Consider the following 16,315-nt stretch of genomic DNA (forward strand, 5'->3'; position numbering starts at 1 on the left):
TTCCCCTCTCGCAAGCACGGAGTCTGAGTGTAGCAAAATCTTTTTAATAAGGGAAGGAATCAATGCGGCATCCCATTGGAGAAACACCACAAACAGGGTTATAACACAAACCATAAACAAAAACCCACCTCCAAGTACGTTTGGCACTGTCCTTTTTCCCCTTAGGGTTTTAAGTCCAATCACCCCAAAGTCCAACAACCCAAAAGTCTCTGGTCAATGCCACCCCAGAGTTCGAGAGTTTATCTGTAGAGGTCCCTCCCCCCAGCCTGGGTAGAAAGGGGCACCTTACGTGGTCCGGGGCCAACTGCCCTGCCTCTCCGTGGGTTCTGCTTCCGCCTTCTCCACGAACTGCTCCGCTTTACCAGCCGCTCCACTCTGCTCCTCCAGCCATCCTCAGAAACTGCTCCGCTCCACCAGCTGCTTTGCTCCATGAGCTGCTCCAGTTCTCCCTGCAAACTGCTCTGCTCCGCTCGCTGTGTGGGCCGCTCCACCCGTCCCACAGCTACTCCGCTCTGCCAGCCGCTCCGCTGCCACCAGCTGTCCCGTGATCCGCTCCAGCAGTCCCCACAACTGATCCACTCCGCCAGCTGCTCTGTTCCACAGTATAGCTTCAGGCTTCCCCACTAGTTAGCACAGTACTCAGTGCTCTCAGCTCACTAATTTCAGCTCTATAGTGATTTCAACTCTTAGTGATCTCAGCTCTTAGCAGGGGAGCCCCAGTGCTAGTGCACCATTAGCCCAAAGTGAGTTCAGCTTCTTAACCTGTATTTAGATTCTTGAGGGAATAAAAAAATCAACTCTGACATTCCACAGTGGAGAGAGGAGCGGGTGGAACTGGTGCTTCTGGCTCCACAAGGAGACTGCACCACCAGACACAGATACCTGTCCCCAGCCTCTCTCAATTTACTGGGTTTTGGAACCCATGCCCCTTGTCTAGCAAGTACCACTCAACTGAGGTTGAGTCATTTCTGTCACAAAGCAGTCCCACAGCTCGGCAGCATGGGATGGGGTAGGCATGCCTATGCAAATACACTCTCTGAAATTCTTTCCACCAGATGTCAGGGTAGAGCTCATCCTGACTCTGCTTACACATAGAAAGGGAGCTGGGTCCTATAGGGGTGTCAGGCCAGAAAGGACCACTGGATCGTCTGCTCTGACTTGCTGTACCCTAGGGAGCCACTCATCCAGTTTCATGCCACACAGTCTTTTTGGCTTGTTTGTCTGATGGCCAGTACTGGGAAAAAACTAGTAGGGCTGCCAACTTGCTGAGTGCAGAAAACCAAACACCCCTGCCCAGTGGCGTAGCCAGGTTCTAACAGCAGGGAGAGCAAGCAAATATAAAAAAGGCACACACCCCATTGGCTCCTCCTCTAGCTACGCCCCCTAGCTCCTCCAGCCACGCCATGCCCTCACCCCCTTGGCTGGCTCCTCTGGCCACACTGTGGCCATGCCACCCCCCCCCCATGGCTGTACAGGGAGGCTGGCAGAGGATGGAGGTGTGAGGGGAGGTGAAGGGGAGGGAAAGGCAGAGGCACGGGGTACATGGGGTATGGAGTTTGGGGAGGGGCTACCAGGGGTGGGAGTGGGCTGGGGTCCCCAGGGATCTCTGGGTTGAGAAAAGAATTAGATATATTCATGGAAGATAGGCACATCAATTGTTATTAGCTGAGATGGTCAGGGATGCAACACCATTCTCTGCGTGTTCCTAAGCCTCTGACTGCCAGATGCTGGGACTGGATAACAGGGGAGGGTCACTTGATAATTGCTCCATTCTGTTCATTTCCTTTGAAGCACCTGGCATTTGCCACTGTAAGAAGACAGGATATTGGTCTAGATCAGAGGTTCTCAAACTGGGGGTTGGAATCCCTCAGGGGGTCATGAGGTTATTACACGGGGGGGTCACAAGCTGTTAGCCTCCACTCCAAACCCGCTTTGCCTCCAGCATTTATAATGGTGTTAAATATATAAAAAAGTGTTTTTAATTTATAAGGGGGGGCACACTCAGAAGCTTGCTATGTGAAAGGGGTCACCAGTACAAAAGTTTGAGAACCACTGGGCTAGATGGACCATTGGTCTGACCCAATATGGCCGTTCTTGTGTCCTTGTAACCCTGGAGCCTTAAATGTTCTGCTTTTGTGGCTCACAGTCCAGACACCAATAGCGAGCAGCCAAATATGCAATTCCCTGAGTGGCTGTGTGCTGTGCAGCCCTAGTTCAGGACTCTGACCCAAGCAGCCTGCCTACAATGCAACAGCCCCATCCTGCTCTCCTTCAGTCTTGTTTGCTACTTGCAGGGTGTCCCCAACAGACTCTCAGTCCCAAATTTCCCCCAAACCATCTGCCCTGAAGTGTCTAGCCCTCTCCTAGCACACTTGGAGAAATAATAAGGGTCAGTGCCCCTTTAAAGAGACAAAAGCACAGTTTCTTACTTTAACTGGAGTCGACAATAACTTCAATTCAAACATAGGGACTGGCTGGTTGAGATTATAAGTAAAACAAGTTTATTTATTCAAAAGAGATGGGTTTTAAGTAAATTCAAGTACAAAGGATAAAGACAAAATGGTTAGAAGCAAACAAAATTAAAAATATACTTTCTGATGGTTAAGATGTAATTAAACAAGCTATCGTCTTTATTCAGGGTAGGTTACTTACCAATCTTTCTGCTTTGCAACCACGGCTGACTTTCTCTCAGTCAGGCTCTTCCATGGAAGTACAAGGCTCTGATTGCCCTTGTCTTCCTAAGTGAAAGATGCCAAAATGGCTCTTTTCCCCTTATATTTCTCAGAGTTCATTGACTCTGTTTCAAGAGGCAGGATGCTGTTCTTCCCTTCCTGTGGACTTTCCATCTCCCTACCAATTTGTATGTAAATTGGGCTTCCATTGTTTTGATTCCACAATATTACCTTCCCTCCTGTCTGGGAGAAAACCTGTTTCACCCTTTGTTTGGTCAAACTTTAAAGCATAATATCAGTAAGTATCCATAATTCCTTGTATAATGTTTTGATATATATATCTATATAATTTCACAATGATATTGATCATGTAATATGTCACAAGCTTTCAAAGAAGATGCTGCTTCATACACTTTTATAATACAGCAAACTTATATACAATCAGTTGATTTGATTGCTTATTACAGGGGTCGGCAACCTTTCAGAAGTGCTGTGCCGAATTTTCATTTATTCACTCTGATTTAAGGTCTCGCGTGCCAATAATACATTTTAACGTTTTTAGAAGGTCTCTTTCTATAAGTCTATAATATAACCAAACTATTGTTGTATGTAAAGTAAATAAGGTTTTAAAAATGTTTAAGAAGCTTCATTTAAAATTAAATTAAAATGCAGAGCTGCCCAGACTGGTGGCCAGGATCCAGGCAGTGTGAGTGCCACTGAAAATCAGCTCGCGTGCCGCCTTCAGCACCCGTGCCATAGGTTGCCTACCCCTGGCTTATTATTTGAGGTTCAGACCGCCTCCCACACTCACTAGGTTGATGGTTTTGTTTACCTTTTATGTAAAGGTACCTTAATTGTCTCTGCCTGATGACCAGACAGAAAAATACACATTTCATTGTATATGGGGACTGAGCTTTAGCATTGCTTGCCAAACATGTTTTAAGGACATAATTTTAGCACGTATCCATAACTTTTGGTGTACACACCACATATATACATTATACAAGAATATTAATGATCAGTGAGGTATTAGTTTTCCAATTATATATTACATGCCATCTTTTGGGTATATATAACATCACAACAGAGTGTTAAGTGTAGTGAGTCTGTCAGTCCTGACAAGAGCTGCTGACACACAGTAATGAACCATCAATGTGCCTCTATCTTACGGTCACCTCCTGGTGACCTGCCTTAAATCCAAGCCCTTAAAAGCATAATTTTCCGTATAGATCAATAACTTCTTAATTATGATCTGTACATACATTTTGCAATGATTATAGTAATCAGTGGCTTTTGGCAGAGACCTCACATGCCATGCTTTGCTAAACTATTATGCAGATATCCAACCTAAGGGATACCTGTAAAATTATACGGACCCTCTGTGCCTGCTGCCAGTTTGCACCAAGGGGTAGCTAGGTCACAATGGATACCTTTTATTCCTCAAAATTGTACTATGAAGAATAGCACCAACTGGAGCTTCTCTCATCCCAGATCTGGCACAGGACAATGAGTGACTGAAGGAGCACAGATGGGCAATGCAAATAGAATCAAGTAATATTTTACCATGTTCTTGACTTCTTGTTGTCTTTTCATCTTGAGGAACAATGGGATGAGATTGCTGTAGTGTTTGTGATACTAGCATGATTTGACTATAACAATACAGATTCAGTGTAATTTGTGGCACAAATGTCTGTTGGAATCATTACAATGCTTACGGGTAAGAAATAATGCATGGCATGAAATAAATGTTTCAGGTATTTAGTATTGAAATGGTCCTTCATCTATTGTTTTGACTATAATTAAATCAGCAGAATTTGAATTCTCACTGGTAACTGCATTTTCCAGTCTCAAGACATTTGTCACAAGTTACTGCATTGTGTAGTGACCCAGACCTACAACATTCTGCCAACGTATGTAAAGCAATTATAAAACTCTCTCCTAGCTGCTCCTTCTTCTTTATGTTGTGATTAAATGTGGTTCTTGTAGCTGTTCAGTTCCTTCTTATCACGATGTAATCTTGTAGCCTGTTTCTAGCTGAAAGTCTGCCCTGTGTTTCTGTGTGTTCTAAAGTAGTGACAAAAAAATCTGCTTTTCCCACTTTATCGGAGGAATATTTTTAACTGGTTTTTTTTGTTTTTTTTTTACTCTAAGGTGAGGTTATTCTGAACCTTTCAAATCAGTAGTTCCATATGGATCATTTTTCTTGAGTAAAATGAAATTGTTCTAGAGAGGGAGTTCAAATAGTCACATTGCAATTTGCTCTCTGAAAAATCATATGTACCTGTGTATGTGAAGTGTGACAGTTTCAGTCTGTACTTAAATTATATTGATGTTTGTGTTTAGTTTGCTCCTGTTGCAAAGTATTTAGGCAGCTGGCAGTTCAGATACCACACACTATTATAGATTGCAAGAACCCCAAGAGCAGAACCTCAAGCTCAAGTAACTTATATTACAGAACCTAGTTTTCAGAAGTGCTCGTCACTTGCAGCTCTGGAGAGCTTAGAAGCAGTTCTGAAAATCTGATCCCACAAACACAAGTAATTTTACACATGGAAATAGTCCCAATTAATTAATTGAGACTATTCAGACATGTAACATTACTTATATGCGTAAGTATTTACAGGATTGGGGCCTAAGTGTATAAACTGGATTTTTGTTATTCCCTTGCATCTCCTTGTGGTCATAGCTATTACTACACAAATCTCATACTATGGGAAGTAATAGAAAGAGGCTGTCACTAATGTAGCCTGTTCAGTGAGAGTTTTTTTATGTGAGGAGCTAATTTTTGTAAAAAGGCTTAGCTCTACAAGACTCTGCAAAGCTAATAATATAGTACTCTAACAATTATGTTTTCAAAGGTGCTGAATTCTACTCAATTACCACAGAAGCCAATATTCATAATAGGCATTCTATTGATTTACAAAGAAATACAATATTCATACTAATAGAGACTTGAGCATCTGAACTAGTAGCAACAGAGGGATATTCATACACGTAATTTACTTGAATCATCAGTGCTATCAGGTAATAGTAGTCTGACTATGGTAATGATTTTAAAATATATTAAAGTTTTAGCCCTGTGGCATAAGCAACCTAGATCTTCAGAGTATTTTAAAGAGCTTGAATCCATTAAGGCTGCATAGACTTCTGCATATAAATTTTATTGATGTTAATAAGATGCAGCCATAAATTCTTACCTATTCTGATGAGAATGTACTAATGCATTAAGAGTAGAGTTTGGATATGCAGGAAAGATTTGCAAAGGTATAGATAGGAATTAAGGCCCAGGTCCTCAAAGATATTTTGGCTCCTAATTTCCATTGAAATCAGTGGAAGTTAGGAGTTTAAATACCTTCAAGATCTGGATCTAGGTACCCAAATTTCAAAGGGAGTTGTGTGCCTAATTTCTTTAGAAAATCCCCCCTTCATTTTTTTCTCACTATACCAAATAAGAATCTAAAAATATAATCGTGGCTTTCAAAAATCTTGTGGTCTAGACAGGAAATGTTTCAACACCACTGTTCTTTACTAATGCCTCATTTACTGATGGAAATGTCAGATTACCCATCCATAAATCCGGTAACCTAATCGAGGCTAGCCAAAAAAACTAGTCAAGCAAATCAAATACATGTTTTGTTCTAGTTAGACTAATACTGCTCAATTCATGGCTCTTGAGCCAGATGCAGCCTTTCATAGCAAAGAAAACAGCTGTAGTCTTGGACTTGAATAAAACATCACACCATAGCCTAGTTCACTATAACAGGAAGTATACTAGAGAAAAAAATATCAAAATGTACATTACTAGAATAAAATCAAATGTTCTAAGTGCCACCTAATGATTTAAAATGCTGAAGGTGAACACATAAATCTGATAAATACATTTAATGTATCAATCTACAGTTCTCCACTTGAGGTAAAAATCACTGTGTCTTGATGGGTGCTTTCCTGGATCTTGGGTGACAAAAAAAGAAGCGTCCTTATTCTTTGCTCTGCTAAAGCAAACATGATAAGCTAAGTAATAAATAATTTATATAAAAATTGTATTTGCATTCACTATCACATGAAGTTATGTTAATGGCTCATTTCTCAACATTCAATTGCATGAAGATCTTCCTATACTCTTGTTAATATGGACCAGATTCTGATCACCTTGCACACATGGAGTAGCATCTTACCCTACAAGTAGTCCCATTGCGCAACTTGTGCAATAATATGCTATTCAACATGATCCAGGGGATCAGAATTTGACCATATATGAGTTTAAAAAATCAAGTTACATTAAATTGTCTGACAATCATGAAATAAATGGGACTTGTGTGTAAGCATGTTGAGTCCATTAAAGTATGGTGAAAACATACACCTCATTCCTTTCCTATTTTTGACAAAAGTACCCTATCAACCGGTCTTTTAAAAATATTCCTCAGTGAAACAATTTATAGTGTGTTCCTGCTAAGAAAACAATTGCATACACTGCTGCTCTTTTCCCTAAAGACTCATTCAGGGATTTGATCACATAAATTGTAAATAGGGAGGCACTAAGTTCCACTACATCAGTAGTTCCTAACAATCAGTGAACTCCTTTCACTAGAATGTCAAGTCTCGCGAACCCCCTCCTAAAAATGAATATTTCCACAGATTTTCTCCTTTACCTGAATATAAATTATAAAAGCAGTGATCTTGGAAATATAAAATTTGTTTTTATGACATGCTTATTACATGCTATTTATCATTACAGTATTTTTATTACATTATGAAAATGGCAGCATCTTCCAAGATCTCACTTTTATAGGTTGTATCACTTTGAATAAACCTGTTATATGACAAGGCTCATATATTTCATCAAGGAGCACCAGATGTGAAACAGCATGAAGGTATTTAAGAAGCCAACTCAAAGCGTTCCTCCTACACAAGCTTTCAAGTCTTGAGCAGTCTAGGCAAACAACACGTTACAACAAAGCTTAAACTTGTTCTTCATAATTTTAAAAACTATTAGCTGCCTATTTAATTTTTAAAACAGCAAAAAATATCCACCTCCCTTTCCATTTCTTATAAGGAGTCTTAAAGTTTAAATCTCCTCAGTGTGATAGATTGCTTGCTTTGATCTGCTTCACTGTTGGAAGTCCAGGAGCTCCAGGCTGCTGGCCCTGTGCTGCCCAGGGTCCCTAGGGCCAGCTCTGTCTGCCATTAGGGAATTTCCCCCGAGAACTCCCTGTAACATTTCATGAACCCCCAGGAGTTCTCGAACCCATCTGGGAACAACTACACTACATCTGCAGCCGGTGAATACTTATTACTTACAATTGTTGCCAGTGTAATATAACTTGCTGCAGTGTTTGTTGATTTTTCAGACCCATACTAACATAACAGCAAGTCCCCTAGGACTTCATTATGATAAAGTAAATTGGGAGTAGATGTCCCAAATGTTCAGAGGTGGGACAATTCAACTCTCTGTATGACTGATCAGTGTGGATCTGCAAGAATCATGTTTTAAAAGCTATTCAGTGCAGTCCAGGAACACTAGAAATATACCAATCCCTAGAGGAAGGGAAGAGAGGACACTGTGGTACTGACCACTTGTCTACAGTTACAGCATTGAGGCTGCCCCACTGTAGCACTTAGTGAAGATGCTACCTATGCCAATGGGAGAGCTTCTCCCATTGGCATAGGTACTCCATCTCCTCAAGAGGCAGTAACTATGCTGATAACAGAAGTCCTCCTGTCAACATAGCACTGTCTACACCAGGAGTTAGGTTAGTATAAATGCATTACTCAGCGGTGTAGATTTTCCACATCCCATAGCAACATAGTTATACTGACATGCCTGTAGTGTCCAGGCCAGTGTAGCTCAATTAGGAGCTGTATTCAGGTCTTCTTTTTTGATATAGTGACTAATTCTAGCTGATGTGGTATAGTTTACTCATAATAGGGCAGAATGACATACTGTTATTTTCAGTGAGTTGGTTTAATGTAGGATGTACACAATTTTCAAATTATTTTACATAGTTAACACTTCCCAGTTTGAGCTTCTGCTTAGTGTGAAAGGGGATTTGTACATAATGCAAAGTAGTTACCATGATCCAGGATGCTGCAGTAGCATATCCCATGTTGAGACTGAAGTTTATAAACAACTGTGACCCAATTGTTGATAACCCCAACTGGTCAATTACCAGGTTCCATTTTGTTTCAAAACAAACTTTCTATAAAGATAAGTTTTGTATCTTACACTTTAATCCTTAAATATTAGACCATATGTCCCAGCACAAATGAGATTGAGCACAGGATTAATCCAGATAAAACTGGTTGTATGAGTATGTAGAGAAAGCACCCAGAACAAGTGAGTAGAAGTAAAACAGCATCAGTTGGAAGACAGGCACTAATTGTAAATCAGACTAGTCACTGAGCATCTTTCTAAAGCCTGGGCTGCAAGTAGCAGCTTTTTTCCCTTTGTGCAGCATGACCTTTGTCAGGTATGCATTAGTTTACTGTGCTCTAGTCCAGAATTCAGCACCCTTAACATCAGTACTGTCTCAGCTGCCTGGTGTTTTCTGGCTGACATTAGAAGTCCAAGCTTTTATCTTTAAAGGTCCAAGTAGTTTGGTCTAGAGCCAGAGACCATCCCTTTCCTTTTGTACATGGAATCAATATGGGCACTAATGCTTTATTCATACAAGCTGTAAAGTGTTCTCTTTGAGGGACTCTCAACTCCTAATTCTTTCTTCCCCACTTGGTCCATATTTGTGGAAATTCCAGACATACTGGAAGACTTTTCTCCCCTCAGGAGACAGTTGAAGGAAGACACAGAAGGAATGTAGGATTTCTTAACTACAGTAGAATGGATTTATGGAGAGAGAATATTATATAAGTAGTGAGAAGCAAATGTGGGTGGCTGAGTTTAGTTGCTGATTATGTTTTAAATATTGAAAGTGTAGCTATATTTAGAACAAATTAAATGGAACATTGGAAAGGTTCAATATGCAAGCAACCATCAGTAGGCAAGGCTGTTAGCTCCAGGGCTGAGGGTCTGTTGAAAATTATTATAAACTTTGACATTGTTTTCATTGATGTGCACAATAAATGTTGACACTAAGGGCACGTGTTCACTAGCAACGTGGCTGTGTAGTCACAGCACCAGCGAGGAGCGCTCCCAGCACTGGTGCACTGTCTACACTGCCACTTTACAGGACTGAAACTTGTAGTGTGGGGGGGGAGGAGGGGGAGGGGTGTTTTTTCACATCCCTGAGCAAGAAGGTGGCAGTGTATATAAAACCTAATAATCATTAACCAAGTGCATAACAAAGCAGGGTTAAAATCCCTTAGACTGAAAAGCTTAAAGCAACCTTAACTATGAACTATACATGCCTCTATATTCACACTTATGCAGCTTTCACACATTAAGAAAAATTAAGATGCAAGACTGTCATAGAACTACAGTAACAAGCCTCTCGGAGTTTAAACTTCTTCCCTCCCATGGCTGCCCATGCAGTAGTAAGTGTTCTCAGCAGCATTTCCTTCAAAACTAGGTCTTGCAAATTAAAAAGTCAAAGAGCTTTCCAATAAGAATTTTATTGTAACAGAGCAAACAGAATGTTCTTGCATTTAGAAGAATGTATTTGGTCTCTTGGTGGTGAAACGTGGTTTGTGCTGACGACGCAGAACTCTGTGTGGCAGAGGGAACTTGATTTTTGAATCCTGTAAGGAAGAAAGTGATAGTTTTCATTTGTATCGATCTTGCAATAATCTCAAGTCACACACACACTATGGAAAATAAGTCACAAATAAGTGAATTAGAAAATTCAACCTCTGACCTTCATATCTAATCTGTATTAGAGATCAGAGCAACAAGCATTTCCATGAATCAGGATTACTAGAAGCTAGAAACAACTGAAGGCTCCTGTTTCTATGCTCTTTGGGGAAGGGAATGTCTTTATTCTGCGCTTTTACAGCACCTCACACAATGAGGTCCTGGATAATACAAATATAAACAACATAACTCTAACACCTTTATATACAGAGCTGTCTTTTCTGCAAGTTAAGATCAGCTTATTTCAATATAGTTGTTTCAGAGTAGCTGTAAGACTAGATGTACTTTTTGTATTTAAGACAGCTCACTCAAAGCATGCGAGTACTGAAAGAAATCAGTAGTTTCACTCAACTAGTTCTAGCACTAAAGGACCCATTCTTCCAAGTTACAACAACATACATGCAAGTTTGACTCAATACATCTATGCTATAGCAATGCAACACTACATTTTTTATCAGCATAGTACATCCTGTAAACTTAGTGCAAACTTCTAGGTAAGACAGATTGTCCCATCTTGTGTGTTACAATGAGCACCATCAACCATTGCTTTACTTTGTTTCACTTACATGGAATTGCTTGACTGCAGGTCTACGGCACTTGCTAGCAGCAATCTCCTCAACCTTCATGATCTGAATAGAGTGAGCACGGGCACGATGGCGGGCACCCATATCACGATCTGTAACATCAAGGTGATGTTAACATTCTCTTTTAGTTTAAACACCACAATGCACAATATTTTTATTTTTTCATCTCCCCTGCCCAGTTTGCAATTGCTTACATATAACATGTTTTCTTAACCAGAGGTCCTTACTATGAAATTCACTATTCTTGCATATTATATTTAACAGCTGACTTGCATAGTATAATTGAAACTGCAGCTTGGTAACACATTTTTTCCTATACTTTCTCCACAGTTATTCTAGTCAGGAGGATTATTAACAGAGGAGCAACAGTCTATATTGAAGCTTTTCATTATAAGTCAGAGGTGCTGACACCTCCCTCATACACCAAAATTCTTCAAAAAAAAAGTACAATTCTGCATGTGTAGTCCACATTTTTTGGGCAAGAAGTCAGTCAGTCAATCAGGAGCTACACTTAAAATTATGGAATACTGGAAGATGTAAGTTGGGTACAATAACTATTTCCATGCTTTCAAACGGCTGAGTTATTCTTTAAGTATAATGCTATGTTTCTACCTTTTTTTAAAAGGTCACCAACTTTAGCATTGTTCAAAGTACTCAATTAATGCAAGAAATATGCAAGGGACTGATAGACCTGAAGGTTCACATTTGAAACAGATTCTCAAAGAAATCTGAGGCCATCTTTATACCTCAAAGCAAGGGTTCCAAATTTTGGTTATCGTCACATATGAACAACATACACAACATTAAGTACAGTTTATCTTTTTTGTTCAGTAATTCTGTGGCTATCAGGATCTCAAGTGCTAATTATCAGTTTCAAAAGACATTGCTATCTCACAGTATTATTGTGCCTACTACAATGCCCTCAAAGACAAAACACACATTTCCATATAAATCCTCAGCTTTCAGAAGTTCACAACTCAGATGTAAGATGTACATTCAAGGAATTCTGAACAAGCTCTCAACTATATTTCTTGAACCAGATTAGGTATCAAAAATACACACATAAAATTAAGTTTTAAACATAGCAGTTTACTATTATATAATGAGTTAATTTAACAGAATATGCAGAACGTTTTATGTTGGACCTTCAGTTTCACTTTCAAAAGCATGTCAGCTCTTGAAAGGCGACAAGGTACATATGATATTTGCACACATGACAAGAACACTATTACTAAAAATAATATTCTTTGGGTTTTTGTGTGCAAAGTGTTTTAAACACAAATTAAAATGCACTAGTATTGTTATATTTAGGATGAAAAAAATATCACCCATTATAGTAACTGCACATGGAATCTGAGTTAAAAGGTAGCCCCAGATCTCAACACAATAGTCTATCAGATATTAAGGTCTACTTGTGACCCTTTGTAAACAGAGGCTATGAGGTGTTTTTGGCCAACACACCAATTATCTTCTATACAAAAGATTTCAGGCAATTCCACTCCCACAAAAATTCACTGTGTTAAAAAGCACAAAGGTATCTTCCACATGGCATGGATGATAAAGTCTTAATATGCTCCATGTGGCCAAATGAAATATGTCTGAATTTCCTCACTTTGGTGCTTGTAAGATTTCAACAAGAACATTAAAAAAAGTAATCAAGTCCAAAATACTATTAAGTGTTGTGCAGAAAAGAAGGGTGAGCCTTAGTGATTCTTCCAAAAGTATCATTTTCTGAGGGGAACCAAAAATTTTTATTTTTAAAAACTGAGCACTCAAGTATGATGCAAGAAATAACTTGAACTGGAAGAGCACCAAACTAGAACTTTACACAACTGTCTAATCAAAACAGCACCTTTAATTTTAGTAAAATTAAAAAAAAAAATTTGCAGAAACTAAGCATAAACAGTTTCAGAAGGGTATGTTCAAAAGATCTTGAAGGGAATAAGAAATACTGGTTAGGAAGAAATTCTCCAGCAATCACTGTTAATCGGTTGTTTAAACAGCTTCAAACATTTTAATTTGCTTTTCAAAGCATCTAGTTGTACTGTTATTTGAATGCAGTCACCACCTTCACCAAGGTTTTCCTGTATCACTCTATTTAAATTTCTCAGATGCTGCATGAGGTCTTACACATACCACTGCTAAAAGATTATTCTCTGTTCCAACAAATATTTACTTACAGCACTGTGTAACAGCACCAGCAGTTGTCAAGTCCCTGTATTCCCTGTACATGTTGTGGGTTCCACTACGAGAATCATAGCGTAGCCAGATACCAAAGTTTTTCACCCGCAAAGGGGACTTCTCAAATACCTGAGGTTATAAAAAAGTGAAGAAAGAACCAGAGATAAAGACACTATCTCACTGATGCACTGTGTTTTGAATACTAACACAGTTTGGGAGAACACCACATTAAACTTCTAGTTGAAGCATATTGCAGAATTCTATTGTCTTGGGCGTTTTTGTACACACACTCCCCCTTTTTTTTTTTTGTCATCAATCACGGTAAAGGGTAGGTGAGTAGATTTTTCTATCCAGGTAAGCCTCTTTCCAAAGGGATATGGACAGATTTTTCAGAAACAGAGTGATTTAGGAGTACAAGTCCCTGTTACTTTCAGCAGGACTTGTGCTCTCTAGTCACTTTTGAAAACTATGCCTCAATTATCAGGTGAGCCCCAAAACTTAGATTTTTTTTTTTTTTAAAAACTCAGGTTAAATCTAATTGTTTCAGTTACTTTTTAAAATTCCAATTGAGGGAATAGGAGTAAGAGTTGAGTATGCCAATGGCAAAAATATGTTTTACAAAAGGAAAATGTCACTTGAATATCATGGACTTTGCAACAGGGATGATATAGAATTATAAAACAGATTCGAATTAGAAGGTTTAGATGAATCTCAAGTGACATATACCAAAGTAAACTAGGGAACTGTTTTAAAATTATGATGCTGACTACTTAAAAATTAAACCAGTTTTGAAAACAGAACTTAGAGCAAGTATTTTCTAAATAGGAAAAAATATTAGTTCTATTATTGTATTTTTTGGAGGTGGGGTAGGGACCAGCACTTGAGCAGTAGCCTAGATTATGTCTAAGGATTATCTGTCATGATTCTGCAAGGCTGATCTAATGCATTTACTTCTAAATTATTCATGGTTCCTAATCATTGTGGAAAGTAGAAGTTTGATTTTCAGGTACACAAAATGTGACAAGTGAAAAGTTTAGTTTCACTGTCAGTGACATGATGAGGTCTTTTATAAATAATTCCATTCCAATATACAAAAACATCTAAAAATCCCAGAAATTTCCAAGACTACGTGCTTTTTTTTCTTTTTAAGACCATACCTGTCCACAGTACACAATTTCTCCAGAAGACTTCTTCATCTTCTTCAGTTGAGACACAAAGTACCAGAAACGGGACTTGGCAACAACATGATTAGGAGCAAAGATACGCATCCGATAGAGGGGTGGTGTTGGACATTTAGGAGTAGGAAGGCATCGCCCAACAACTTTGTACTCCCTCAGCTATAAACGAGAGAGAAAAAAATGAAAAAACCTACAATGTTCAGAGGCGAAAGCAAGACAGTGTTAGCTGTACAGCAAGGCACGAGATCGCATGAGCAGTGATGTAGGAAGCCGACAGCTACTGCAGGCAGCAATGTTGAGGCAAGCAGCCTACAGCTGAGAGTCCCACGGATAACAAACACTACCGCCGAGTCCGGCTCTCCTACAGGATCACGGCAGGCTTCCGCGAACGCTTGGGCTCCTGAAAGGCGACAAGGCTCCTCTTATTCCCCGCGGAGAGCATCACTCAGGAATACAGGGCCGTCCTTAGGCATACGCAGGTGAGTGCGGGGAGGCTGGGGAAAGGATCGGCCCCCGCACTCACCGGCGGCGGGAAGCGGAGCGGGCTGGGGCCGCGTTGCTCCGCTTCCCTTGCCCAGGCCGCGTCGCGGGGGACAGTTGGATAAAGGTGCCCCCACCCCACACACAACCACTCACCGGCGGCAGGAAGCGGAGCGCCGCGGCTGGGAGCTGGCGGAGTGGAGGCGGCTGCTCCGCTTCCTGCCGGAGTGCGTGGGGGAGTCCCCTCCCCCGAGCGACGCGGCTGGGGCCGGGGCGAGGGGAGCGGGGCAGGCTGCTTTCGGCCCCCCGCTAATCCCCTGGGACACTCTGGGCCTGTGGCGCCTCAAAAGTACCCCCCACATACACACACACTCGCGGCTCCTGCCTCCCAGACCCTGAGGGCGGGGGGCCCCGGGAGCTGCGTAGGGCACCCGAAGAGCTTGGGGCGGCCCTGCAAGAAGAGCAGCGGCCTTCGGGCTTTGCGCCCTGTACAACGGGGTCAGAGCCTCTCGTGAGACTTGTCCAAACCACAAAACCGCGGTTATGGGGCCTCGAGACCCGGCTCCCTAGGTCCTGGCCCGGCCAGGCCGTGCGCTCCCACCATGCCTCAGAGCAAGGCCGCGTCTGTGATACCTGAAGGGGGAGCGTTGGAGGCACCCGCGGCCTGCGCGGAGAGGAAACCAGCCCCGCTCTCCTAACCCCGCGCCTGAGGCCGGCCCCAGCGAAGGGGGCTCCCCAACCTCACGCTCTTGGCGGCCGCCATGTTGGCCGCTCTCTCCCGAGGACAAGATGGGGCGAACCAGACGGGCAGGACCCGCCAGAACGGCCCGAGTACCAGTTACCAGCCCTCGCCACCCGCAAAACGGGCCGAGGCCGCCCAGCCGCAACCCGCTAGGCCCAGAGCGCCAGAGCTTACAGTGCCCGACGCCTTCATAGTGCTGCCTCGCTCGCTGCCGCCCAGAAAAGGAAGAGGGGCTTGTGCTCCAGTCTCACGTCACCCGCCCCCGCAGCAAGTAACGCCCTCGTAATCATGCTAAACGCCTATTGGTTACAAGAAAGACTCCTACTGGATGTAGGAGTCAGTCAATCAAAGCTCAGACAAGCTTCTATTGGCCTCTTTAGCGACCGCCATTGCTACACGTAATGCTCCGGCGGCGCGTGGCGGCCAACTAGACTACGGACCCGGTGTATGGTCCCTACGGTAATGGCATGTCCTCTAACGTATTAAGCTATGAGCCTGGTAATGAACAGCAGTGAATTTAACGCCCATACCTAGTCCCATTCCGCAACACTGCTATCGTAGGGAGCTGGCTTCCCAGCAAGCACTGCAGCAAGCACATCGCCCGCGGCCGGCCCACCCCGACCAGGCTAGCGCACTGCATGCTGGTCCTTGTAGTTTCAATGGTCTCGCCATAGGTA

General features: G+C 41.8%; 1 protein-coding gene and 1 non-coding gene across 2 annotated transcripts; both read right to left on the reverse strand.

Moving 5' to 3' along the window:
• Positions 1-10,219: 10,219 nt before the first annotated feature.
• RPL18A (ribosomal protein L18a) lies at positions 10,220-15,924 on the reverse strand. The gene is made up of 5 exons (XM_050924163.1): positions 15,813-15,924; positions 14,396-14,575; positions 13,238-13,367; positions 11,040-11,149; positions 10,220-10,361 (listed from the first exon to the last, which is right to left on the reverse strand). The coding sequence occupies exons 1-5, from the start codon at positions 15,828-15,830 to the stop codon at positions 10,269-10,271; spliced, it is 531 nt and encodes a 176-aa protein (XP_050780120.1). The 5' UTR covers positions 15,831-15,924; the 3' UTR covers positions 10,220-10,268.
• LOC127043362 (small nucleolar RNA SNORA68) lies at positions 12,192-12,323 on the reverse strand. Its single transcript, XR_007772223.1, has one exon. It is a non-coding gene; the product is annotated as a small nucleolar RNA SNORA68 (small nucleolar RNA).
• Positions 15,925-16,315: the final 391 nt, after the last annotated feature.

The sequence above is a fragment of the Gopherus flavomarginatus genome, chromosome 1 (assembly GCF_025201925.1).
Source record: "Gopherus flavomarginatus isolate rGopFla2 chromosome 1, rGopFla2.mat.asm, whole genome shotgun sequence".
Lineage (NCBI taxonomy): Eukaryota > Metazoa > Chordata > Testudines > Testudinidae > Gopherus > Gopherus flavomarginatus.

Bases quoted from the DNA above. Each gene is read 5' to 3' on its own strand.
- RPL18A (XM_050924163.1), bottom strand. The intron at 13,368-14,395 runs GTATGGTCTTAA...TTATAACCTCAG, and splicing joins AAATTGTGTACTGTGGACAG to GTATTTGAGAAGTCCCCTTT. The intron at 11,150-13,237 runs GTAAGTAAATAT...TTGATGTTACAG, and splicing joins TGGTGCTGTTACACAGTGCT to ATCGTGATATGGGTGCCCGC.